We start from the raw sequence: 25,319 nt of genomic DNA on the forward strand, positions 1-25,319 counted from the left end.
TCTCAGTTTTTCCCATAGACAGCTCTCTGGTCTTCATTTTAGTTTAGCCGTTTTAACAGTAAATGCAGCCTTTACAAGTGAAACCCCGGCATTAATCCAACAGTAGACATTCAGAGCTATTAACTACTTAAACAATTATAACAGAACATCTGGGCAACAAGAAACACCCGTCAGTCACATGTTCTGATATTTTTGATCACTTGGGGAAAAAAAAATGGGTGTGTTCGAACAAAAGGTGCCATGTTCTAAGTTGTTTAACACACCTAAACAAAGATCAGAAAATGAAAGTTGAAACTCTAATCCATCATCTGATATTCATCTTCTGATCTCAAACCCAAAGGTCTTCACTGTATAGCAAAAACAAAAGAATTGGCCTTGCTGTTCCAATACTTTCAGAAGAGACTATATTTAAAAAGCTTATTCTGTTTATATCCAAGCTGAGAAGCCAAATGGTGATTAGGATTATGATGCATGATGACACTGAAGGATGTCCTGAATGGGAAGTTCTGTTTTTGGTCACAATGTTGTCTAGTCACAGACTAAGTTCAATGCTCAATTTGACACAAAATGTTAACAACAGTCTTTTACAAAGTTTGTCTACATAATCTGTAACAAAAACAGGTGATTGATTTTAGCCTTTGCAACAACTTTGATACTCTGTCCAGTATGACTGAACATGTATCTTGCTATGTCTGAGGTGGTTGGGGAGGTGGTTGGGGAAGAGGTGGGGAAGGGGGAGGGTCTGATTCTGTTCTGCTGCGCTTCATTGGCAAATCCTGATCATGTGCCTTCCTTATATGCCTGTACAAGTCCCCAGACTGTGTGTAACTCCTGTAACAATAACGGCATTCATAAGGACGCTCCCGTGTGTGCACTATGGCATGCCTCCTCAGTGTATAAGCACAAGAAAACGTCTTTCCACAAGTGGTACATGTAGGCACATCCTCTATGTAATTTCCAAGAGAATCGTGATATTCCTCAAAGTAGATAGTCTGCTGCTCTGGTTGCTGGGAAGCTGTGGTAAAGAGGGTAGATGGGAAGCTAGGCGTGTCGGAAGAGGAAGCACTAGGACCCTGTGGTGAAAAAGAGAAAGCGAGAGACTCTTGGTGATTATGTGAGACTTGCATTAATGAATGGGGAGGTATGAAGTGAGCATTGGTGATCTCGACATCATTAGGGCCCTCATAATTCTCCCCTTCTTCCAAATCAGCATCTCTCCTTCGCTCTCTGACCCTAATAGGTGTCTCTTCTATGTCTTCTGGTTCTTCATCTGAGATTACAATGGCCTCCACCTTCACTTTTGCTGTCTCTTCACTACCATCATCTCCACCTGCTGAAGACAATAGCTGGGGAGAACATGACTGTTCATTTAAACCTCTGGCCGTAGGTCTCATGTAATCAGTTAAACTCTGTCCATTGCATTGAATCAACATGGGTTTTTTAGTTTGACCAGGATGACTAGTGGCAACCGTGAACACGCTGCTTATTTCTTTTGACATGGATATTTCTTGGCTGGAGTCTCTATTTCGGTTGCGTTCCGCAGGAACCAGAACCATAACAGTGGATGCACTGGGCAGAGTTTCTGTTCCTGTCTGAGCTGGTTCTGTGGTGCTGCAAGGACTTGAAAGTGTAGACTCCATATTCATAGCTGCTGACATCCCAGCTTTAGCAGGTCCAGGAGAGGAACTGTACAAGTCTGGTCCAGAATCATTTATTGCTGGAAGAGGGTCCATGCCTGGTTGAGTAGTGTCTGCCATGTCTGGACTTCCCAGATTAATGCTATGTGAGATACAATTAGGTACTCCCACATTTGTCTCTGCTTTAGTGTCAATATGAAACGTTGACTGCTGGCTTGGCTGAGGACATTGTGTTATTGAGGGAGACGAGGCTGGATTTGATGCAGAAACCATGACAGCTCCTTGTCCACCTTCCACCATTTCCATTTGGCCATCTGAATTTCCTTCTTTAGATGACCCACTAAACACTGTTCCATCTCCCCCGGTTTCACTTCCTCCCTCTTCTGCCCTGGTGCTATCAGCCTCAGCCAGTCCACGACCCTGTAGTCTTTTCTTACAGACTCGGACCACGTCGTTCATGTGCAAAAAACTGGCCGCAGCGAGAACGTCCTCCGGAGGTGGATGTGCTGCCAACTGTAGTACTCCCTCATACATGAAATCGAGGAGCAACCCAAATGCTGGAGGGGTCACTATATCTCCATTAATGGTGACGGTGTCTGTCTCTGGTCCTCCGTTTACTGTAGATGTGCTGCCTAGGGGGTGTTCAGAGTAGAACATGTGGAAGAACGGTGAGCAGGAGGCTAGCACAGCACGGTGAGCCAGAAAACGAGTGGGACCGACTCTGACCGTGCAGTCACACAGGAACCCCTGTAGACGCTGAGAACGCAGACTGGCCAAGAGCTGCTGACTGTGACCTGGAAACTCCATGGCAAGCTGCAAGATGTGTGGTAGAGGTCAGTAAACATGTTGAACAGAGGAGGCTGAAATGGAGTTTAACCATGTAATATATGAGATATTGAAGACCATACCTCATCAATAAATAGGTGCAAATAAAAGTTACAGCAATTTTTCTGGTGTATACAGACCCTCAGACTGTATGATCTGAACCTAGTCAAGACATTTATTTAAAAAAAAAAACCTGAAACAATCACTCAAATTATCACTACATCTGAAAAAGTAGTACAGTTTCATTAGAAAACCACTAGGGATTTCCAACAGGTCGGTTAGTGAATGTTTGTGTTCCGGTTAGTACTTACCTAACAGGACAGATCTGTTAAAACTTCATAGGTTGCCAAAATGTAAAGGGAACTTGCTAAAGCTTCGCTAGTTATGGTGTGAAAACAAAATTTGGATGCTAGCTAGCTAACCTCATTTTAGCTAGTAGCTAAAACAATGGTATATCCCCCATTACTCGTATACAATAAGAGAATATTGCCAACATAATTTGATACTTTTAACAGCATAAATACAACATTTTTGTCAATAGAATTAAATAAAAACAAATGCGAGAACAGACCGAGATTTTCTATTAAGATCCGAACCGTAAGGAAAAAAACGCTATTCTGCTAACGCAGCTGCTATTCTTCGGCTGAATCCCTAATAGCCCACATGTCCCTACATAGGTGTATTAAGTAGGGCGTAAAATAAGAGCTTTTACACTATACGTAGTGCACTATATCTTAACTACAACGGTTTCGAGGCTACACCATGCTCAGATCTGCCACCTATTGGTTGGAAACGAAACTAGTCCGCCTTTGTTAAAGCTCCGTGTAGCACAAACGAAATATTTGTTCCCGAGGTACTAAAATCTTCGATATTGTTTTTTTGTTATATAAATATGTTGCTATTTAACACTATAATTATTTTAAGGGAGTAAACCACAATAAATAGTGTAAATATAAACCTCCTGGTGATTAATTCGTCACTAATGTTAGTTCAGAGCGTACCTGCTTTTAAGTTGAAGGAGTTACTTTGTCTGGAAGCTTCACGCTAACAAACTTTCCTAGATTCCCCGGAGCCTGTACTTGGTTCAAAAAATGGAGGAAATTGAAAGGGAAGGAAGAAGTGAAATCAGTTCGGTTCGTTTAACAGTATGTGAGCAGCAGAACACGTGCAGAAAAGATGAGACTGATATTGACAAGAAGCTGGACATTAGTTCGGATCAGTTTGATCCGCTACTTGCCTTGTATTCCTCAGAAGTTTCTCTGCCTTATCCTAACGTCAAGTGTTTTAACAACCTCGCGGAGTATGAAAGCTTCATGAAAGGCGGTCGTGGAAGAGCGAAACCTGATAATATGGAGAAAAAGATCCGAAAAACGAGAAGGGGAGTAATGGATCCGGAGAGAATAGAGAGGCTGAAAAAACTCATGGTGAAAAATCCGTGTGAAGAAGGAGAGGAGAGCGGAGAGAAGCGACCTGCTGCTGCAGTAAAACACAAAGTGCCAAAAAATGTTCTCACCAGGATGCCGTGTATGTGGGCCATGGATCAGATTTCTTAACCGTGGGGTTTGTCATAATGTCCAAGGGAAGTGTTATTTTGTGTATGTTTTCGTTCGTGTTTCTCTCTCTCTACAGTGCATGAGGGTAGCCCTTTAGGAGAACTGAACCGCTGCGTCCAATACCGACTCCGAGTCAAAGTCCACATTCGCTCCTTTAAGGGTTTGCGCGGAGTGTGTACCGGCTTCGTGGTGGCTTTCGACAAATTCTGGAACCTGGTAAAGAGAGGAAAACAAATAAATAAATCTAGATATAGTTTTAAAGCTCTGTATAGAGGTGTGAGTGACTACATAACGTGAAGAGAACTTCTGAAACCCGTACTGTCAGTGTTTGTGTGTTGTGCTTAAAGTAAACGTGGCCGCCATTTTTGTTTGTTTGTTTTTGAAGAAACCTAACCAGAGAAAAGTGCTATTTCGATAAACTGTTCCAGGTCATTCAAAAATGTAGTATTTTTGGAAAATATTGTACCAAAAAGCTAATACTGTTATTATTATTTTTTTTTAATTTCACGTCATAATGCAGTCTGTTTCAGCCACTAGTTTTAGCTTTGTCTCTTCATTTGTGTTGGGACTAGGCCATGGTGGATGTGGACGAAACCTACAGGGAGCTTTTACTTGGGGATGCGTTCAACCATGAAAAAGCACTGACTGTTACAAGGGTATGTATGTGTGCATTGTATGGCATTTTCATACAGAGAAATATTTACTTCTGTATATAAAAATGTCCCCGTGTCCCATCAACTGTAAAAAGCAGTCATTGCTCTGTCCATTTAAAAAAAAATGCTGCTGAAAATTCCGGCCAAATAACATACTGCTTTTATCTTGTAAGATAAAGCTGCTGTTCTAAGCAATGGTGTGTACTTGGGAATGATTTTAAAGTCCCTGAGCAAACAGATGAACAAAACTGAAAGTTGTTTGAGATGTAAATTTCTCCCATCAGCCTCTGAATGAGTGCACGTCCAGAAATGAATTCTGTGATGTGATCATTTAATGAATTGCCCTGCTGTTCAGTGATGAGTTACTAAGCATGCAAATTTGCATATGTAGTATCATTTTTGAAATTCTTTAATCCTTATAAGGTTAAGATAATGCTTTTTGTCTGTTCACATAGAAGTTTGTCAAGACATACAATACCTCTCTGCAAGAAGGTTCTGGGTTCAAGCCCAGTGGCTGACCAGGACCTTTCTGTGTGGAGTTTACATATTCTCCCAGTGTCTGCATGGGTTTCCTGTGGGTGCTCTGGTCCCTGACATAATATGGATTACTACAGTTGTGGAATAAGGCTATTTACTGCTTAATCTCAAACACATTAAGGCAAGAAATTCCACTAATTAACTTCTTGATGACACCTGTTAATTGAAAAGCATTCCAGGTGACTACCTCATGAAGCTGGTTAAGATAATGCCAATAGTGTGCAAAGCATCAAGATGAGTGCTGGCTACTTTGAAGAATCTAAAATACGAAATGTTTTGTTTACCACAATTCCATATGTTTCATGTTTTTTTTTCATAGTTTTGATGTCTTCAATATTTGTTCTACAATGTACACAAGTCAAAGTACAGAAAAAGTGAATGAGTACTGTAGGTGTGTCTAAACTCTTGACTGGTACTGTGTGTTCATTCACATGGAAAATGTTTAATCATCTTATTAGGGCTTGACTAGAACATGCCTGGCATGTAACATGACCTCTTTTGGCTGCATCTGTTGTAACCAGTAATTGTGGGAAGAAAATGAAGGCCATTGACCTTATGTTGATGGGTTTGGAAAACATCTGATCCCACTGTATCTGTGAACTTCTTGTTTACAGCTGTTTCGGAAGTTACAAGTTCAGCCTGCATCTGAGAAAGCAGCAGTGGTTGAGATGTCAAAAGCAGACGAGTCGAGTGCTAAGCCACACCCTGCCACCACAAGCAGCATCTGGAGGGTTCAAGCAGCAGAGAGCCTGATGCAGTCTGTGAAAGACCTGGCAGTGAGCAGCACAGATGTGTCTCATATATCTGACACTGGTTCAGAGCAGAGACCAAAGGTGTCTAAGCCAAGGGTGCAGCATGGACGAGTGCGTACTCGTCACGTCAATCAGCTCTTTATACGGGGAGAAAATGTTCTCCTTGTGAATATTCAGCAAGAGTAGCAGCAGTGGTTGATACAGTCCCAGTTCCAAGAGCATGTTAAAGGCAGGTGCAAGTAGGATTATATTCATATCAATATGATGCAATGTTATTGCATCATATTGATATGAATATAATCCTACTTGTAGAAGTGGAGAAAATATAAATAAACCAAACTCGTACGTCTGTTCAATGATTTCTTTGGGTACTTCTCATGTAAGGATGCTCTAGATATGTCCTCTAGGTGGTGATGATGGACCAATATGCCCAGCTCCTGCAGCTGTTAAGATGAAAACTGTTTGACACTAATGCTGTTAGTTCATTACATCTAACGTGCAAAAAGACAGACAACTCTAATACTTCATTAATGTCTACCTCAGTTATGTTCTAGATACTTTTTTTGGGGGAAAAAAAAAGTGACAGTCCCATGAGTACCCATTTTATTTCCATTTCAAACTAACATAATTGTGAAAGAAATGTCCTATGTCGTCAGTTTGAAATGACACACCAGTCTCAGTGAAGTCCATACAGCACCATGTGAATAATTTGAGCTTTTAAAATTGGAAATTGAACATGGCACTCAGAGGCTGTTACTGTCCTGACATTTCTGATTGTGATTATGCAGACATAAATAGCCATAAATACACTACTTACTGCATCCCACAGAACTTTTAAAAAACCATTTCCCCTTGACTTCAGATTTTAATCTAAATGTGTCCTGGCAAATATTGCAAATACACACGTGTAAAGTGCATTTTAGACTACCAGGGAAGCCATTAGTGCCTTAAAGTAAGACCAATCATGAAGTGATTGAAAGATTACCATTTCTGTATTCCACCCCCCCCCCCCCAGGTTGATGAAATTGTAATATTTTCCACATTGTTTGTACATTTGGATCACAAAAGAGCTCACAGATGTACAGATTTTTCAGATTAAACCCTAGCATGGGTACTTACCTAGAATTTCTATAAAATCAGGTTTTACAGCAAATTTCCCTGGACATTTTCTTACACCAGATGTTTGTACATAACTCGTCTCATCTCCTTCCGCTTTATCCGGGACCGGGTCGCGGAGGCAGCAGTCTAAGCATGGAAGCCCAAACTTCCCTCTCCCCAGACACCTCGGTCAGCTCCTCGGGAAGAACACCGAGGCGTTCCCAGGCCAGCCGAGAGACATAGTCCCTCCAGCGTGTCCTGGGTCTTCCCCGGGGGACATGCCTGGAACACCTCCCCAGGGAGGCATCCGAAAAAGATGCCCGAGCCACCTCAGCTGGTTCCTCTCGATGTGGAGGAGCAGCGGCTCTACTCCGAGCTCCTCCCGAGTGACTGTGCTTCTCACCCTATCTCTGAGGGAGCGCCCAGCCACCCTGCGAAGGAAACTCATTTCGGCCGCTTGTATCCGCGATCTTGTTCTTTCGGTCATTACCCAAAGCTCATGACCATAGGTGAGAGTCGTCCATGCAGTGATCATTCTGAACCCTCTAATTAAATGGTCCATGTTTGTACATAACATGGACCATTTAATTAGAGGGTTCAGAATGATCACTGCATGCTCCAACTGTAAAGGATTAAAATGAACCTAGTGAGCATTACCATCCTGGGTGTCACAAAGCTTCTATGTAAACTGTTCCATCTCTCCTTAGCCTGTCTGCCCAGCCATATTACATCTCATCTCATTATCTCTAGCCGCTTTATCCTTCTACAGGGTCGCAGGCAAGCTGGAGCCTATCCCAGCTGACTACGGGCGAAAGGCGGGGTACACCCTGGACATGTCGCCAGGTCATCACAGGGCTGACACATAGACACAGACAACCATTCACACTCACATTCACACCTACGGTCAATTTAGATTCACCAGTTAACCTAACCTGCATGTCTTTGGACTGTGGGGGAAACCGGAGCACCTGGAGGAAACCCACGCAGACATGGGGAGAACATGCAAACTCCACACAGAAAGGCCCTTGCCGGCCCCGGGGCTCGAACCTTCTTGCTGTGAGGCGACAGCGCTAACCACTACACCACCGTGCCGCCCCCATATTACAACTGCTTATTCCTAAACTGCTCTGTTTTGCGTATACACTATTAATGATCTGGCCAGTTAGCCCTGACTGTGGGAACACATGTGGCCAGATTGAGTCTCTCCTGTAGTGGCACTCACTTACCACAAGTCAAAGTTGTGCACAGCATCTTCAGTACTTATTCATATTACAGCTATGTCTCAATTTCAGTGCATTTTATAACTCCTATAAAAAGTTGCGACAGAGAAAGACATGATGCAAAAGATAAGGACAAATTAAAATATACTGTATTTTGTCAGTTGCCAAGTGATAGAACCCCTCTGGTCATCTCATACCACTGAATGATTTTACCTTTGCCAGCAAATGTAATAATAAATAAATGGAATTATAGCTGCATCTTAATTACATAAAAAAATTAATGTTACATGTATGTTACAACCTTCAGCCTTGTAGTGAAAAGATGAAGTAGAAAAACACACCCTCAAAATCCACATGAAATCAACTCTTTAATCTCAGACATAAAAGGTACATCATGGATACAATCAAATCAGTGCATGAATGTGAGGACATACACTTAAAAGAAGGGATGTTTTGTCGGTTTGAGATTTGCATAAAAAGTATAGTGTTTCTCAATAAAGATCCACCGCCCCATACATGATACCCCAAGTCTTACACACACCTTAACAGACTTTAAAAAAAATAATAATAATAAATAAAACAAAACATCAATACCTTGGAAAAAAGAGAAGAGAGAAGGCAGAATTTGGTCATTTGCACGTGTGCTGCTTCTGAACAAGAAGGAAGGCTTCAGTTTGAGTCCCTGCTCCAAAAAATACAGAGATGGTCTTAAACGATACAACATTCCACTCAGCAGAACAGCACAGTGAACTTCACTCATCTCAGGTCAGTATACAGCGTCACCCACCTCACACATCGTGACCTGACTTGCATTTAAAAAAAAAAAAAAAACCTAATCCTATCAAGTTCAGAAAAAACAAATTTTAATCATTCACACTAGCCATGCAGTGAAAATGGGGGAACAAATATGGATTTAAAAAAAAAGACTAAACAAAAAACCTTGTGCATAAGTATACGCTCAACTGTCTACAGTACCTGTAATAAATACTGTAATCTCATTGTCTTAAGAAATTTAAGAGAAAAAAAGAAAAAATATATAGGCAACAGGTTGATAGGCACTGTGTATGTAATGACACTGAATGACCAAAGCCTTTGTGTGACTGATGTACATTCACAAAGATGCAAAACATCACATTTCTATAAAAATATATATATTCCCACTCCAAAGGCCACAGCGGATGCTCTTAACATGATTCTCACTCGCTTGGTCTTGCTATAGTTCTGCACTGATTCATGTAATTTGAAAATGCCTCATTATTAATAATCTGATTTAAATAACTCGTATCCATTTTCAGTAATATGTACAAAGTTATATGTAGAAGAATGGACAGGATGGGGAATAACTTCAGATCCAACAAATCACAATCTTCAGGTCAGATATAAAGGAGTGAGAATAGTATTTGGGGCCAGTCAATTTCATTACATTTATATATACACGATCCTGAAGTTAAGATTCTGTCAAGATTTAAAGCAATTTTAAGTGGAAGTGCAATCACATATTTCTCTCTCATACAAGCAAACCACTGTCCATGTGGCTCGTGGGCAGGACTGATTAGATTCACCCATTTACACATCAGTGCTGTGTAAGGAACAATAGGATTCTGGGAGGCCATAATTGACATCTTTCAAGTACTCTTTGTTTGCAGCTCTTTAAAAATCCTTCATGCTCCTGCCTTCCAGAAAGATTGTCCTAGCGCACAGCGTCCGTCTCTCATTTATTTGCCAAAGTTGGCAAAGTCAGCAAAGGCATCATGCTTCTGTTGTGCCATGGCAGAGCTCATGTTCATGACTGACACTGGTATGCCCATCCCCATGCCAACAGCTCCTGGCATTCCCATGTTCATATTCATTCCCATCATGCCCTGATTGAGTGGCATGCCTCCCATAGGAGTTACACCTATAGCACCGCCTCCCATGGCAGATGGCATGCCCATGTTTCCCATCATGGGGTTAGCGGGGGGTCGCACAGGGGCAGGACTGGACTGCATGCCAAGGTTCATGCCAGCAAAACCTTGTGTCATCATGTTCACTGGGACTTGAACTCCTGGGGGGGGGGGGGGGGGGGGGGTGTTAAAAAAAAAAAAAAACTAAAGTATCAAATATTCAATGTAAAAAAAGTCAAAACTTAAGCGATCCATTTTTGAAGTTTTCTTAAGAACATTAGTACGGCAGTTGTATGATATTTACAGTCATTATGCTTTAAAAATGTTACATTTAACCTCCTAAGACCCAAGCTGTTTTTTTTAAATGCATTTTTTATTTCTTTTTGCTATTTAGGCTTATTAGAACCTGATTAGAATAAAAACTAAGCATCATCTTTGATAAGATGTACTTTTTGATAAAAAGTATGTCCACATATGTGGATTCTTGTTCTGAATTTCTAAAAAGTGCTGTCCACGTATGTGACCGCTAGGCCCTAGGAGGTTAAAGCAGATAATCAAACACATCAGCGGTTGCGATACTGGATTGTTCACATAGTATACCATACATTTTTTTTTTCATATGCTTCAACCAGCATTTATCTCTGGTTCTACTTTTCTCTGTTTTAAATGAGCATTATGAACATGGTGTATTTAAGGCTTTCAGAAGGATCGGAGTCCAGAAAGCACCCATTACAGGCCTTTCAGTTTTATTACTGACATTAGTTAGCATTACTGATGATCATGATGTTTTAAAAGGACAGGCTAGAAAATGGAAAATAATTGCTAGATAAGTAATGACTCATTATTAATAACATTTCTTATATTGTATGTACAGTGAGTTAGTACTACACATCAGATCATTTAGACAGTTAATCAAGTCATTAAGTTAAAGATCTATGCTAAGCAAATGAACATATCAATCCAAAACCCAATATTTTGTGCTTGTGTGATTGCAGGGTGTTCCGAAATTGATTTTATCCTGGTTATCAGAGAAAGATATTTTATCTAACTGTGCATTTGTGTAGTGCTGAGTTTTGGTATGATGGCTTAGGACTACTTTAGGACTTTAGCTGCCATGAATAATTTTGCACTCAAGTCTCCATCAGTAAACAGTTGATAAGTTCAATAAAATGACCATGTCAAAACTATAACCCCGATTCCAAAAAAGTTGGGACAAAGTACAAATTGTAAATAAAAACGGAATGCAATGATATGGAAGTTTCAAAATTCCATATTTTATTCAGAATAGAACACAGATGACATATCAAATGTTTAAACTGAGAAAATGTATCATTTAAAGAAAAAAATTAGGTGATTTTAAATTTAATGACAAACACCACATCTCAAAAAAATTGGGACAAGGCCATGTTTGCCACTGTGAGACATCCCCTTTTCTCTTTACAACAGTCTGTAAACGTCTGGGGACTGAGGAGACAAGTTGCTCAAGTTTAGGGATAGGAATGTTAACCCATTCTTGTCTAATGTAGGATTCTAGTTGCTCAACTGTCTTAGGTCTTTTTTGTCGTATCTTCCGTTTTATGATGCGCCAAATGTTTTCCATGGGTGAAAGATCTGGACTGCAGGCTGGCCAGTTCAGTACCCGGACCCTTCTTCTATGCAGCCATGATGCTGTAATTGATGCAGTATGTGGTTTGGCATTGTCATGTTGGAAAATGCAAGGTCTTCCCTGAAAGAGACGTCGTCTGGATGGGAGCATATGCTGCTCTAGAACCTGGATATACCTTTCAGCATTGATGGTGTCTTTCCAGATGTGTAAGCTGCCAATGCCACACGCACTCATGCAACCCCATACCAATCAGAGATGCAGGCTTCTGAACTGAGCGCTGATAACAACTTGGGTCATCCTTCTCCTCTTTAGTCCAAATGACACAGCGTCCCTGATTTCCATAAAGAACTTCAAATTTTGATTCGTCTGACCACAGAACAGTTTTCCACTTTGCCACAGTCCATTTTAAATGAGCCTTGGTCCGGAGAAGACATCTGTGCTTCTGGATCATGTTTAGATACAGCTTCTTCTTTGAACTATAGAGTTTTAGCTGGCAACGGCGGATGGCACGGTGAATTGTGTTCACAGATAATGTTCTCTGGAAATATTCCTGAGCCCATTTTGTGATTTCCAATACAGAAGCATGCCTGTATATGATGCAGTGCCGTCTAAGGGCCCGAAGATCACGGGCACCCAGTATGGTTTTCCGGCCTTGACCCTTACACACATTCTTCCAGATTCTCTGAATCTTTTGATATTATGCACTGTAGATGATGTGTTCAAACTCTTTGCAATTTTACACTGTCAAATTCCTTTCTGATATTGCTCCACTATTTGTCGGCGCAGAATTGGGGGGATTGGTGATCCTCTTCCCATCTTACTTCTGAGAGCCGCTGCCACTCCAAGATGCTCTTTTTATACCCAGTCATGTTAATGATCTATTGCCAATTGACCTAATGAGTTGGAATTTGGTCCTCCAGCTGTTCCTTTTTTGTACCTTTAACTTTTCCAGCCTCTTATTGCCCCTGTCCTAACTCTGAGATGTGTTGCTGTCATGAAATTTCAAATGAGCCAATATTTGGCAAGAAATTTCAAAATGTCTCACTTTCGACATTTGATATGTTGTCTATGTTCTACTGTGAATACAATATCAGTTTTTGAGATTTGTAAATTATTGCATTCCGTTTTTATTTACAATTTGTACTTTGTCCCAACTTTTTTGGAATCGGGATTGTATAATGAATTTCCTGGTTATAAATTGCACTTTTTGACCAAACAGGACGCAGTCATAAAAGGGAGTTATTTATAATCCCTTATTGAGCCTGGTTCCTCTCAAGGTTTCTTCATGTCTTCTCAGGGAGTTTTTCCTTGCCACAGTCACCTCAGGCTTGCTCATTATACGATCTTATAAATTTATCCCTAATGTTCAAAATTTATATCCGGAATTTCTATTTTTTGTAAAGTTGTTTTGTGACAATATCTATTATTAAAAGTGCTATACAAAAAAAACTGAATCGTGTTGCCAAGTCATTACCATGCTGCTGCATCATGTTGAGTGTAGGCTGAGTTGGTTTGGGAGGCTGCATGCCAGGACCCAGGTAGTCTAGACTGATGTTGACGTTGGAGTCAGACCAAGTGGATGGCATGGAGGCCTTCTTGCCTTCTTGTTCAGACTGCTGAGGCACCAGTGGAGTCCCCATACTCTGCAGAGGCTGACCCAAGACAGAAAAACAAAGGTTCAATAGTCTGTGAAGATTCTCAGTCATCCAGGTCATGGTAAACTGTGGGTGGTAAAAGAGAGCAACTGGACTTACTTGAAGATTCTTGAAGACGTTTCACCTCTCATCCGAAAGGCTTCTTCAGTTCTGTCTGACTGGTAGGGACTGGTTGCTCCCTACCAGTCAGACAGAACTGAAGAAGCCTTTCGGATGAGAGGTGAAACATCTTCAAGAATCTTCAAGCAAGTCCAGTTGCTCTCTTTTACCACACAAAGGTTCAATAGGCAACAATGACCACTGCACCACACTCCACATAATGCCAGATGTTGTTCTATTACACAGTCTTCTCATTCACCTGTACTAGTGGTGATTTTTTTTACAAGATAATTACAAGATTTTTATATCACTTGCATTTGGAATTAAGATATTTATTTTCTTTAAGGCAAGAATAAAGTCCAAAAGAACAGTCGGTGTGAAAAATTCTAGAAATTGCAGCAAAATCTCTTGAGGTTATCAGGTTTCTTGACAGTTATTAGACTATAGCAGTGATGACTAAGAAGCTTTGTTTTATTGTTTGCATGTGTGGGTTTTTTTTTTCCTTTAGCCAAACAAATGTTGCCATTTTAAAGTAGGTCAGGTTTTTAGCATGCACATATCATCTTTACATGAGGCTTTTGTTTCAGTTTAATGATTTTCTGACTCAAACTTGTTCTTCCTCATTCTGCTAGTCTCTGTGATGGGTGTCCCAGGGGGCAGGGGTTGGTGGATAATGTGAAGGGGGTGGGTGGAAATTGTGCCAGTGCTATATGCTAACCCTCCTTTGTCTTGCTTTCATGTTCCTCTGCTCTCAAAATCTCAAACAGTATTATCTTTCCATGGGTAAATCTTTAGTGAGCTTTTCCACTCAAACCATGGTGTATTCATTAGGTTACAGATGGGGCTTCAGAGGTTTTACTCAATATACTCCATATAGCCTATTGTATTTTATATGCAGAATGTGAAGGGAATGTAAATCAAGAAGCACATTTACATTATCTGCAACTGTAATAAGTTATAACTACATATTTAAAAAATTACTAATCAAACCATGAATAATTTGTCAGGAAAAGTTACAACTGTAAATGAATCAGAACATTCGGCAACCCTGATTCAAAAAAAATTGGGACGTTGTGTAAAACAAATAACAGAATGCAATGATTTGGCAAATTGTTTTGACCTACATCATTGAATACAAAACAAAGATATATAAATGTTCAAACTGAAACTATTTTTTAAATAAATATACACTCGTTCTGAATTTGATGCCTCCAGCACTATCACAACGAACACAGGGGGCCCCCCCAAGGATGTGTGCTGAGCCCCCTCCTCTTCACTCTGCTGACCCACGACTGCACACCAACATCCAGCTCTAATCTCTTCATTAAGTTTGCAGATGACACGACTGTGGTGGGTCTCATCAACAATGGTGATGAGACAATCTACAGGACTGAGGTGAGCTGCTTGGCCATGTGGTGCAAGGACAACAATCTCCGCCTGAACGTGGAGAAGACGAAGGAGATTGTTGTGGACTTCAGGAGAGCGCACACCCAGCATGCTCCACTATCTATCGACGGTGCTGCAGTGGAGAGGGTGAGCAGCACCAAGTTTCTGGGTGTGCACATCTCTGAAGACCTGTCCTGGAGCAACACCACCACATCACTGGCCAAAAAAGCCCAACAGCGTCTGTACTTCCTCTGCAAACTGAGGAGAGCAAGAGTCCCGGCCCCCATCATGCACACATTCTACAGAGGCACCATCGAGAACATCCTGACCAGCTGCATCACTGTGTGGTGCGGCGCCTGCACCGTGTCCTGCTGCAAGACTCTGCAGCACATCGTGAGAACAGCTGAAAGGATCATTGGTGTCTCTCTCCCTTCTCTAATGGATATCTATAACTCTCGCCTCACCTGCAAAGCCATCAGGATTGCAGGTGACCCCACCCATCTCACAGCCTCTTCAGTCTACTGCTGTCGGGGAGGAGACTGCAGAGTCTCCGGGCCAAAGCCAGCAGGCTCAAGGACAGTTTCTTTCACCAGGCGGTCAGGAGGCTCAACTCCCTCCCTGTTCTGCCCCTCCTCCCCCGCCACAGATTCTGCTCACACACACCCCGCCCCCCCCTTCAGCATCTGACATGTCACCCTCACAGTCCCCCCCCCACACACATTCATTAACACACTGAACTCAGGGACTGCATGTTTCACTTTACCTCGCTCATTTGCACTATTCCGCACTACCTCACCTTAACAGCTATTAGTTTATTACTGTTTATACTGCTTATTTCATGTTTACCTGCTATACCTCAAGTGCCCTTGACTGTTTACTTGCTCATATATAAAATGTGTATATATACACACACGCATATATATATATATATATATATATATATATACATACACACACACACACACACATATATATATACACACACACACACACACTATATATACATATAATGTGTATATACATTATACATTATATACATTATATATACACATACTATGTGTGTGTGTATGTATATATATATAAAAATACACTCACACGTGTATATATACACACACACACACATATATATACACAAACATATATATATATAAAAATGTTTGTGTGTATATATATATATATATATATATATATATATATATGTGTGTGTGTGTGTGTGTGTGTATATATATATATATATATATATATATATATATATACACACACACACACACACATACACGTATGTGAAGGAGTGCTTAAACGCCGTTGCTGAGACACTGATCTGCTCATTGATCTGCAAGGAAATTCTGCATTAAGAGAGCATTTTGAGACAACTGACCCTGCTACTTTCTGGTTACAGACTGTTTGAGAGCGTGTTCCCTGGTCTAACCAAAGGAACACTGCACACCTTGACTATGTTTGGATCGACTTACAGCTGAGACTCAGCTTTTTCCACTATGAACATTGTCAAAACCAAGTACCGTTCTAGGCTCAACAATGAACACCTACATATCTGCATGAGAATGGCACCAACTCCATTCCAACCAAGATTTAAATTACTGGCAGGTCAGCCACATGCCCATTTTTCTCATTACGAAAAGTAAAATAAGAAGAATTAAAAGAGTAAAGTTCAAAGAAAAATGTTCTGTTTGCATTTCCCCCCCAAAAAGCCACTTTTTTTTCCTTGAAAAGTAGGCCCTCATTTTTTTAGGCTGGGACCTCCTTATTTTAAGAACAAAGAGAAAATGTTAAGTCAATGCTCTGTTTGCACTTTTTAGTTAATGTTTTCCGAGTTGACTTTTTTACTTGAAGTGTAGGCCTTCAATTCTTCAGGTTGGGACCTCTTTAATTTAAGAGAAAAAGGAGTTATTCCACTCTGTTTACACTTTATTTTATTCTGAGGTTTCTGTTTTCTTTAATCTGAAATAAAGGCCTTGAATTTATTTTCCTGGGACTACTTTTATTTATGGTAAAAGAGATAGTTGTGCACTCAGTTCATTTCCTGCATTGGAAATTAACAATAAATATTGTTGAAACCATATGAAAATGTGGACATAGGGGAAGGCTATAAGACACAAGCTGGACTTCGGGTCGGACCTTCTACTTGGACAAAATTTAATAACTGGACCTCAGTGACTTTTAATTGAATACCCCTGCTTTATACAATCATGTTGGTTTTTAAATGCAGTGTAACCTAAAGTCATGGGTGTTCAGTGTCGGTTTTTGGCCTTTTCCCTCACGTGCAGAAATTTCTCTGGATTCTCTGAACCTTTTGATGAGGATCTGGATTGTCAATGGCGAAATCCCTAAATTTATTGTAATTGTACATTGAGAAACGTTCTTAAACTGCTAGATCATTTGCCTATGCTGTTTTCAAAGCAGTGAACCTTGCCCCATCTTTGCTTGTGAATAACTGATCCTTTCGAGATCGATGCCCCTTTTGTACCCAATCATGACACTCTCACTTGTAGAATGTTCCAAACAGGTGTTTTTTGAGCATTCCACAACTTTCCCCAGTCTTTTGTTACCCCGTCCCTTTATTGGAACATGTTGCAGGCATCAACTTCAGAATGAGTGTATATTATCTTGTCTTTGTATTGTATTCAATTGAACATACACTGAAAAGGATTTGCAAAATCATTGCATTCCATTTTTATTTACGCTTTAAAACGGTGTCCCAACTGTACTTCGAGACCACTACCATGTTTAAAAAGTGTCTGCTCTAGCATAAAATTCTCCATTAGTACATACGCACGCACTGCGAGTTGGCCTAGTGGTTAGTGCGCCTGCCTCTTGACCAGGAGATTGTGATTTCTACTCACAGTTGGGTCATACCAAAGACCATCATAAAAATGGTACATACTACCATCTGGTGAGGCATCACAATACAGATGCGAGTAGGGAGTCAAATTCATGGTTACAAGAGGACCCCTAGCTACGTAACAGGTGCGAGGCTGAGGGCGGAGATCAGCACTGCCCAATGCACCTTAAGGGCCTGGTTAGTACTGGGATGGGAGGGTGCCTGAGAAGACCAGGTCCTGGCATGGGAAGGACCTTGACATATGTGCTCTAGCTTTTATTTCATTCAGGAGGTTAAGGAAAAAAAAAAAAAAAGTTTGTGGTTGCAACCTGAAAGGTTCACGGTCAAAAACCAAGTTATGAAAAACCGTGAAAAAGATTAGTCAACTCCAAGACACATGACCAAGACACAAATGGACGTTTTACACACACACACACCTGAGATTTGGATATGGGCAGGCCTGTGCTTTGAGTGCTACTCATGGAGAAGTTTATGCTTTGGGAAGTGCTGAGAGAAGGACCCATGAGGTCAAAGAGGTCAGCAGAGGGCACTGTGGAGGGCACCGTGGAAGCAGGAGCAGGTGCAAACAGGTCTGTTGTGGCAGGATTCACAGGTGGAGGGACTGGCTGCACATCTGAAAACGCGTTCCAGTCCCCAAAGTCTCCATTTCCACTAGATGCTGAGGCTAAGCAGACAAAAGGTTTTCATGAACAGTTTGTAAATAAGAACTCAAGTCGCATGTTACAAGTTAGGTCTGTGGACAAACTATTCAAGTCTAGTTTTATACTTTTAATACTGCAAAAAACACCTTGAAAACAATGAGAATCAAATACTCCATTTTGAATGCTTGCAAGGAGACCTATAAAAGCAATGGTAAATATCAGCCACCCCAAAACGCAGCATCTTCAGTGGGCATGTGACTTATCCACTTAGATTCCTTTTGAGAGTTTTAAATAAAGAAATAAAGACAGTGTTTCATTTTCTTATTAACAACAACAAGTTGCCAGGCAAAACAAACCTCACCCGGTAGCACTTATGATGAATATGAAAGAAGATATCGCGAAAAAACGATTTTGACCTTTTTGATGACTTTGACCTTGTATGTGAACATACTTGGCCAGTAAACATGATTCTGATTCTGTCATCCTCTGCAACAGCGTGTGTATGTCAGTCTCGGTTCGGAGGTTTCAGTTTTGAAAACTCTAAGAGTAGAATAATATAAAGTAGAGACAGTGGAAGCTCAGTGGAATGCACTTTCCCTATGTAGTAAGCATAAACATGTTTGAAAGCAATTTCTTTAGTCTAGTCCAGGGCTTTTCAAAGTGTGGGGCACGCCTCCCCTAGGGGGCGGCAGAGTTCTTCAGGGGGGGCGCAACGTGAGGAAAAATAAACCAGAATAAGTTACTATTGCGGACATTTAGCGAACTTCAGCTAGCCTTTGCCAGAGACAAAATGGATCGATTTTTAGTACCTAAAGCTACAGTGAGTGAGAAGACAGAGTCTGGGCCAAGCAAAAAAAGGAGGGAGGAAGTATGACCACGATTATTTAAAGTTTGGATTTTCATGGACTGGATCGGAAGATGCTCCACTGCCAGTGTGTTGTCTGCCAAGAGGTGCTAGCTAACAATGCTATGAGATGTTTAAAATGTGTAAAACAAGATGTTTAAAAAAAAAGCACAGATGTTTAAAAATGTGTAAAAAAAGATGTTTTAAAAAGCACAGATGTTTAAAATGTGTACAAAAGAGGTTTTCAAAAAGCACAGATGTTTAAAATGTGTAAAAGAAAAAATGTGTACAACCATTTTTTTTAAATATGAATGGAACATTAAGTATAGCAACAACAAAAATTGTAAGGGGGGGCGCTGTTGTTTATTTGCTCTCTGAGGGGGGGGCTGACTCTCCCACACTTTGAAAACCCCTGGTCTAGTCCATTTATTTATAATTTATATTTATAGGAATAAAATCAACAGAGCAGGGAAGTTATCATCAATGGGGTTTAAAAGTGGGCATGGCCAAAACCCCTTCCTTTGCGTATATAAATGAATCAAGAAACCATCCAATGACAGTGTATGCAAATAAGGAAGGTAGTGATCCAATCAGTGTGTTTGTGGGCGGAGTCTTTCCAAGGCAGCGCTCCTGCAGTCTGAGCTCAGTTTTTTTTTTTTTAATCCTTTTTGGTCACTGTGACCCTGACTTTGGCTGGATGACCCCCAACATTTTGGAGGTTCTATTTGAGACCAATGCCCATCTATCCTGAAAGTTTCATGAAGATTGGTCCAGCCGTTTTCCCATAATATCGTTTACAAAACAAAAAAAAAAACAAAAAAAAACACCCGACCGACAACAATACCTCGCCCCCGGTGGACTCCATCCCAGGTGAGGTAATAATAATATAACAACCACCACCCATATTTGTAAAGGTTGGAGTAAAATAGCCTATTAACTAAAATATTTTATTAAAAAAAAGTTAACAAAAATAGGCCTTTTCTTATTAATAAACTTATGAACATTTGTAATACTGTCATTTTTCTTCTCTTTTCTTTAGCTTTCAGCAGTCTGTCAAAAGATAGATTTAACAAGAAATTGGAGCCATTTGTACAGTCAATTGCAGAACAACCCTTTCTTATTTTACAGCGTGTTTTCTGACGCATTCGCACTGTTACTTCCACCTAGGGTGACCTCAAGTGTACTCTTGTTATTCATTTTCCCCCGATACCATGATTTTACCTTGATATCTGGCTTTACATTACAAAAACCTGCTTTTCATATCCTCTTCTGTCTAAACACAGTTACAGGTAGGAAAAACTAAGACTACACAGCTTGATAATCATGATTCATTTTTGTATTTCTTGATTCAGATCATGAAATTTGTATCACAATTTCTCGTCGCACAATACATCGTTACATGTCTAATCTTCAGACATCTTCATAATCCTAGGCATTACATCAGCTCACTCCCTTTACTCCAAAGCAGACAGTAGGAGATGTTTTACCCAACGTGAGCTGAAATGTGTCGGTCCTCGTTAGCTTTAGCAAAGAGCTCAACCATATGGCTTGAGCTCCCTATCCTTTTCAATATTTAAGGAGCTTTATGCTCTCTGCTTTTCATAAAAAGGCAGATGATGGCAACCGGCAATGGCCCCATTGCAAATACCAACAGCCTTCTGTTACATTTGCATCAGTTGCTTGAAATGGCTGGAGTGCAAAATTGTGTGTGTTTGAAGGGGGTAAAGTTTTTTTTCCCCCCCTTCTATTGAGAATTACAATTTAAACCATGTTCATCAAACAATCTAATGCTTAAGGTCATGGAAGTAATGAATATGTTAAAATCATAGAGACCATTAGTTTAAATATAGACTGCATTAATTCATATAACTTTAAATATAACTAAATTAATAGCCGTGAACAGTGATATTCTTAAAATTTATGATCTAGTATGACACATGCATACCAGCTGTTGAAGGAAGACTGGCTGTAGCTGCAGGTGATGAGAAATCTGCAAAGCCTCCATACACGTCTGAGCTTAAACCTAGACAAGAGGCAAAATAAATAAATAAAAAAAAATAAAAGAGATTAAAGCATAATTCATTTATTTAAAAAAAAAAAAAAAAAACAAACTGTCCCCGCCCAGTATCCACTTGCTCTAAAAACGCCTCATTACATACGAGCTGCCCCTGGCAGTACCTGGCCAATCTTTCAAAAGGTAAAAGGGAAGGGAGAAGAGAGGGGGAGGGGAAAAAAAACAAAAACCCAACACATTTTCATATTTTGGGCAGTCATATTTTTTTTCTGCAGTTAACAGATGTTTGAAAGAGAATGATTTGTGATTTTTTTTTTAACCGAGTGTAACAGCATCAGCGGTTGTACAAAAAATAAAATAGTATATACCAAATGATATGAAGCTAACTATAACGAGCTAACTGTAAGAAGCCCAAGGTTGCAGGTTAATGCAGCCAATCAGCGACACTTGTGTCACATGATTACACAGCATGACACGCCCACTTAGTTTTATGCTCCAATGGGCTAATTTATTCTAGGCTATTTTGGTGACAGTGATGTATTACGGAAACGTCACCAGTAGGCGTTACAGACTCAGTTGTAGGTGTAATGGACGTGAACGAAGTGGATAATTTACTCCATTATTTTTCCACTAAAATATGTTTGCCAGAAACTGAAAGTTGATAGACTAAGCTTACAATGTCTAAAGCACAAATTACACAAAAGGACAGATGACAAAACTACAGTGGTTCTTGAAAGTTTGTGAACCCTTTAGAATTTTCTATATTTCTGTATAAATATGACCTAAAACAACAGATTTTCACACAAATCCTAAAAGTAGATAAAGAGAACCCAGTTAACAAATGAGACAAAATTATTATATTTGGTCATTTATTTATTGAGGAAAATGATCCAATATTACATATCTGTGAGTGGCAAAAGTATGTGAACCTTTGCTTTCAGTATCCCCCTTGTGCAGCAATAACTGCAACTTAAACGTTCCCGGTAACTGTTGATCAGTCCTGCACACCGGCTTGAAGGAATTTTAGCCCATCCCTCCGTACAGAACAGCTTCAACTCTGGAATGTTGGTGGGTTTCCTGACATGAACTGCTCACTTCAGGTCCTTCCACAACATTTCGATTGGATTAAGGTCAGGATTTGTACTTGGCCATTCCAAAACATTAACTTTATTCTTCTTTAACCATTCTTTGGTAGAACAACTTGTGTGCTTAGGGTCGTTATCTTGCTGCATGACCCACCTTCTCTTGAGATTCAGTTCATGGACAGATGTCCTGACATTTTCCTTTAGAATTCGCCGGTATAATTCAGAATTCATATTGTTCCATCAATGATGGCAAGCCGTCCTGGCCCGGTTGCAACAAAACAGGCCCAAGCCATGATACTACCACCACCATGTTTCACAGATGGGACAAGGTTCTTATGCTGGAATGCAGCATTTTCCTTTCTCCAAACATAACACTTCTCATTTAAAACCAAAAAGTTCTATTTTGGTCTCATCCGTCCACAAAACATTTTTCCAATAGCCTTCTGGCTTGTCCACATGATCTTTAGCAAACTGCAGACGAGCGGCAATGTTCTTTTTGGAAATCAGTGGCTTTCTCCTTGCAACCCTGCCATGCACACCACTACTGTTCAGTGTTCTCCTGATGGTGGACTCATGAACATTAGCCAATGTGAGAGAGTCCTTCACTTGCTTAGAAGTTACCCTGGGGTCCTTTGTGACCTCGCTGACTATTACACGCCTTGCTCTTGGAGTGATCTTTGTTGGTCGACCACTCCTGCGGAGGGTAACAATGGTCTTGAACTTCCTCCATTTGTACACAATCTGTCTGACTGTGGATTGGTGGAGTCCAAACTCTTTAGAGATGGTTTTGTAACCTTTTCCAGCCTGATGAGCATCAACAATGCTTTTTCTGAGATCCTCAGAAATCTCCTTTGCTCATGCCATGATACACTTCCACAAACACGTTGTGAAGATTAGACTTTGACAGATCCCTGTTCTTTAAATAAAACAAGGTGCCCACTCACACCTGATTGTCATCCCACTGATTGAAAACACCTGACTAATTTCACCTTCAAATTAACTGCTAATCCTAGAGGTTCACATATTTTTGCCACTCACAGATATGTAATATTGGATCATTTTCCTCAATAAATAAAATTACAGAGTATAGTATTTTTGTCTCATTTGTTTAACTGGGTTCTCTTTATCTACTTTTAGGACTTGTGTGAAAATCTGATGTTGTTTTAGGTCATATTTATGCAGAAATATAGAAAATTCTAAAAAGAGTCCACAAACTTTCAAGCACCACTAAGTTTACTGGGTTGTTGTTTTTTTTTTTTTGGCTTGAACAAAAGGGTTACAACAGTTCAGATTCACATGCCAAAAGTTATAAGATATAAACTTTTAAATGATATACATTAGTGATATTATTCACAGACTTGAAGGATACATGTGGCAACATCTACATGAGCACAGAACATGATTCCTTTCTTCAAGTGTGGAAGGTGTGTGTATATATATATATATATATATATATATATATATAAATAAAAGGGCTGTCAAAAGATTAATTTTCTTGATCGCAACTAATCTCAGAAATTTCATAGTTAATCGCGATTAATCTTGATTTACTTTGCATGTGTAAAATTGATATTTTGCAGTAAGACCGTTCGAATCTAAAGTTAAACCCACAATGCAAAGTATTTCTGACCATTGTGTCTTAAATTGAAATAAAATGAAGACAGAGACAAAAGCAGAATTTATCTTTTGGCCTTTTTTATTTCAAAAAGAGTGTAGAGAAAGGAAAACAAGTATTAAGAATGAATGACTGGCTACTTTGGAGAAATTGTAAATAAATGAACACAAGAAAAAAATCAGAAAAAGTGCCATGTAGACCCATTTGTCTCTACTTCAGATTTGACTATGAACAATGTAATGTCAGGTCACTCTCTTCTTCAAAAATAAAATGTCACCATAAAAAAATAAATAACCATACAAAGCACTTCATAACTTAAATTCAAACAAACCATTCAGAGGTCCAGAAAACCGTTGCTTATCCATCACAAAAGAGGACTAAACTGAAGACAACAGCGTGTCCTTCCATGCCAACGACTCGATGGAAACCACACGCTTCCGCTCGAGCTGCCTACGGATGCGTAGAAGGAACAAAAGACTAGCAAACTCGAAATAGCGCGTTTAACCGAAAATGAGTTTAATTAATACAACCAGAGGAGCTGCATGTGGATGGTAGAAGTGCGGAAAATGCTGATAAACTCTGATCGCGATTAAAAAAAATATTCGCGATCACAATTTACATTAATCTAATCGCGATTAACGCGTTAATATTCCCAGCCCTAATATATATTAGTGCTGTCAAAAATGCTAAATAACGCGTTAACTTGACTCAATTTTAACGGCGATAATTTTTTTATTGCGAGATTAACGCTCTGACATGATGCCACGCCCCGCACAGCCAGAGTCCTCTGCCCTCCCCCGAAGAGCCACGGTGCTCGGCTTAGGTTTCGTTTTCCCATCGGCGGCTCCAGCCCCACTTTGCAGTGGCTGTGACAAGACGTGTTATGCTCTGCAATAAAACAAACAAAACAAAAAAAAACATTGGTACAACAAGTGTTCGAACTATGCCGATATTTTCGGGGGGGTCCCTTTTTTCCCCTTGGGGGGGTGCTTGCGCTTGTCTCAGAGCGCGGCTCTCCATTGCGCGCTCACTTCGGATATGCAAATGCTTCCCGTTACACACGATTGCTATGTCAATAAACATTATTTTGCCAATATTTTAGAGACCCCCCAACATTTCCCAAATCATGTTTTCAAGGGATCTCGGATCCCCCGAGCACCCCCGTAGTTCGAACGGTGAGCAAGCCCATTCACTTTTTTATGCTGATAAGAGAATTACAATGGTTTTTCATGTGACAAAAATGTGCGATTAAATTGCGATTAATCGCGAGTTAACTATGACAGTCGCAACATTAATCGCAATTAAATATTTTAATCGCTTGACAGCACTAATATACATCTCCACTGTATACACCAT

General features: G+C 40.2%; 3 protein-coding genes across 6 annotated transcripts in view; 1 reads left to right on the forward strand and 2 right to left on the reverse strand.

Moving 5' to 3' along the window:
- Nucleotides 1-504: 504 nt before the first annotated feature.
- Nucleotides 505-3,244, reverse strand: zbtb3 (zinc finger and BTB domain containing 3). Of its 3 annotated transcripts, XM_060927559.1 has the most exons (3): nt 2,774-3,244; nt 2,546-2,624; nt 505-2,450 (listed from the first exon to the last, which is right to left on the reverse strand). In XM_060927559.1, exon 3 carries the CDS (start codon nt 2,442-2,444, stop codon nt 687-689), a length of 1,758 nt encoding a protein of 585 aa, XP_060783542.1. In that variant the 5' UTR covers nt 2,445-2,450; nt 2,546-2,624; nt 2,774-3,244; the 3' UTR covers nt 505-686. The 3 variants fall into 3 exon arrangements, with proteins under 3 accessions (XP_060783542.1, XP_060783541.1, XP_060783539.1); XM_060927558.1 differs by lacking the exon at nt 2,546-2,624 and having other exon boundaries at nt 505-2,497; XM_060927556.1 differs by lacking the exon at nt 2,546-2,624 and having other exon boundaries at nt 2,774-3,243.
- A 160-nt stretch (nt 3,245-3,404) lies between these two features.
- On the forward strand, nt 3,405-8,531 carry lsm11 (LSM11, U7 small nuclear RNA associated). The gene is made up of 4 exons (XM_060927560.1): nt 3,405-3,986; nt 4,092-4,231; nt 4,588-4,671; nt 5,820-8,531. Exons 1-4 carry the CDS (start codon nt 3,554-3,556, stop codon nt 6,141-6,143), a joined length of 981 nt encoding a protein of 326 aa, XP_060783543.1. The 5' UTR covers nt 3,405-3,553; the 3' UTR covers nt 6,144-8,531.
- Nucleotides 8,532-8,630: 99 nt separating this feature from the next.
- clint1a (clathrin interactor 1a) overlaps nt 8,631-25,319 on the reverse strand; it is a 79,496-nt gene continuing 62,807 nt past the window's right edge. The window contains exons 9-12 of one of the 2 annotated variants that reach the window (XM_060927555.1): nt 21,195-21,272; nt 18,307-18,428; nt 13,239-13,416; nt 8,631-10,319 (exon numbers count right to left, since the gene is read on the reverse strand). In XM_060927555.1, the coding sequence (XP_060783538.1) occupies nt 9,991-10,319; nt 13,239-13,416; nt 18,307-18,428; nt 21,195-21,272 (707 nt within the window). In that variant the 3' untranslated portion in view covers nt 8,631-9,990. Of the gene's footprint in view, nt 10,320-13,238; nt 13,417-18,180; nt 18,429-21,194; nt 21,273-25,319 lie in introns of both variants that reach the window. The other variant, XM_060927554.1, reaches the window with a different exon arrangement.

The sequence above is a fragment of the Neoarius graeffei genome, chromosome 8 (assembly GCF_027579695.1).
Source record: "Neoarius graeffei isolate fNeoGra1 chromosome 8, fNeoGra1.pri, whole genome shotgun sequence".
NCBI lineage: Eukaryota > Metazoa > Chordata > Actinopteri > Siluriformes > Ariidae > Neoarius > Neoarius graeffei.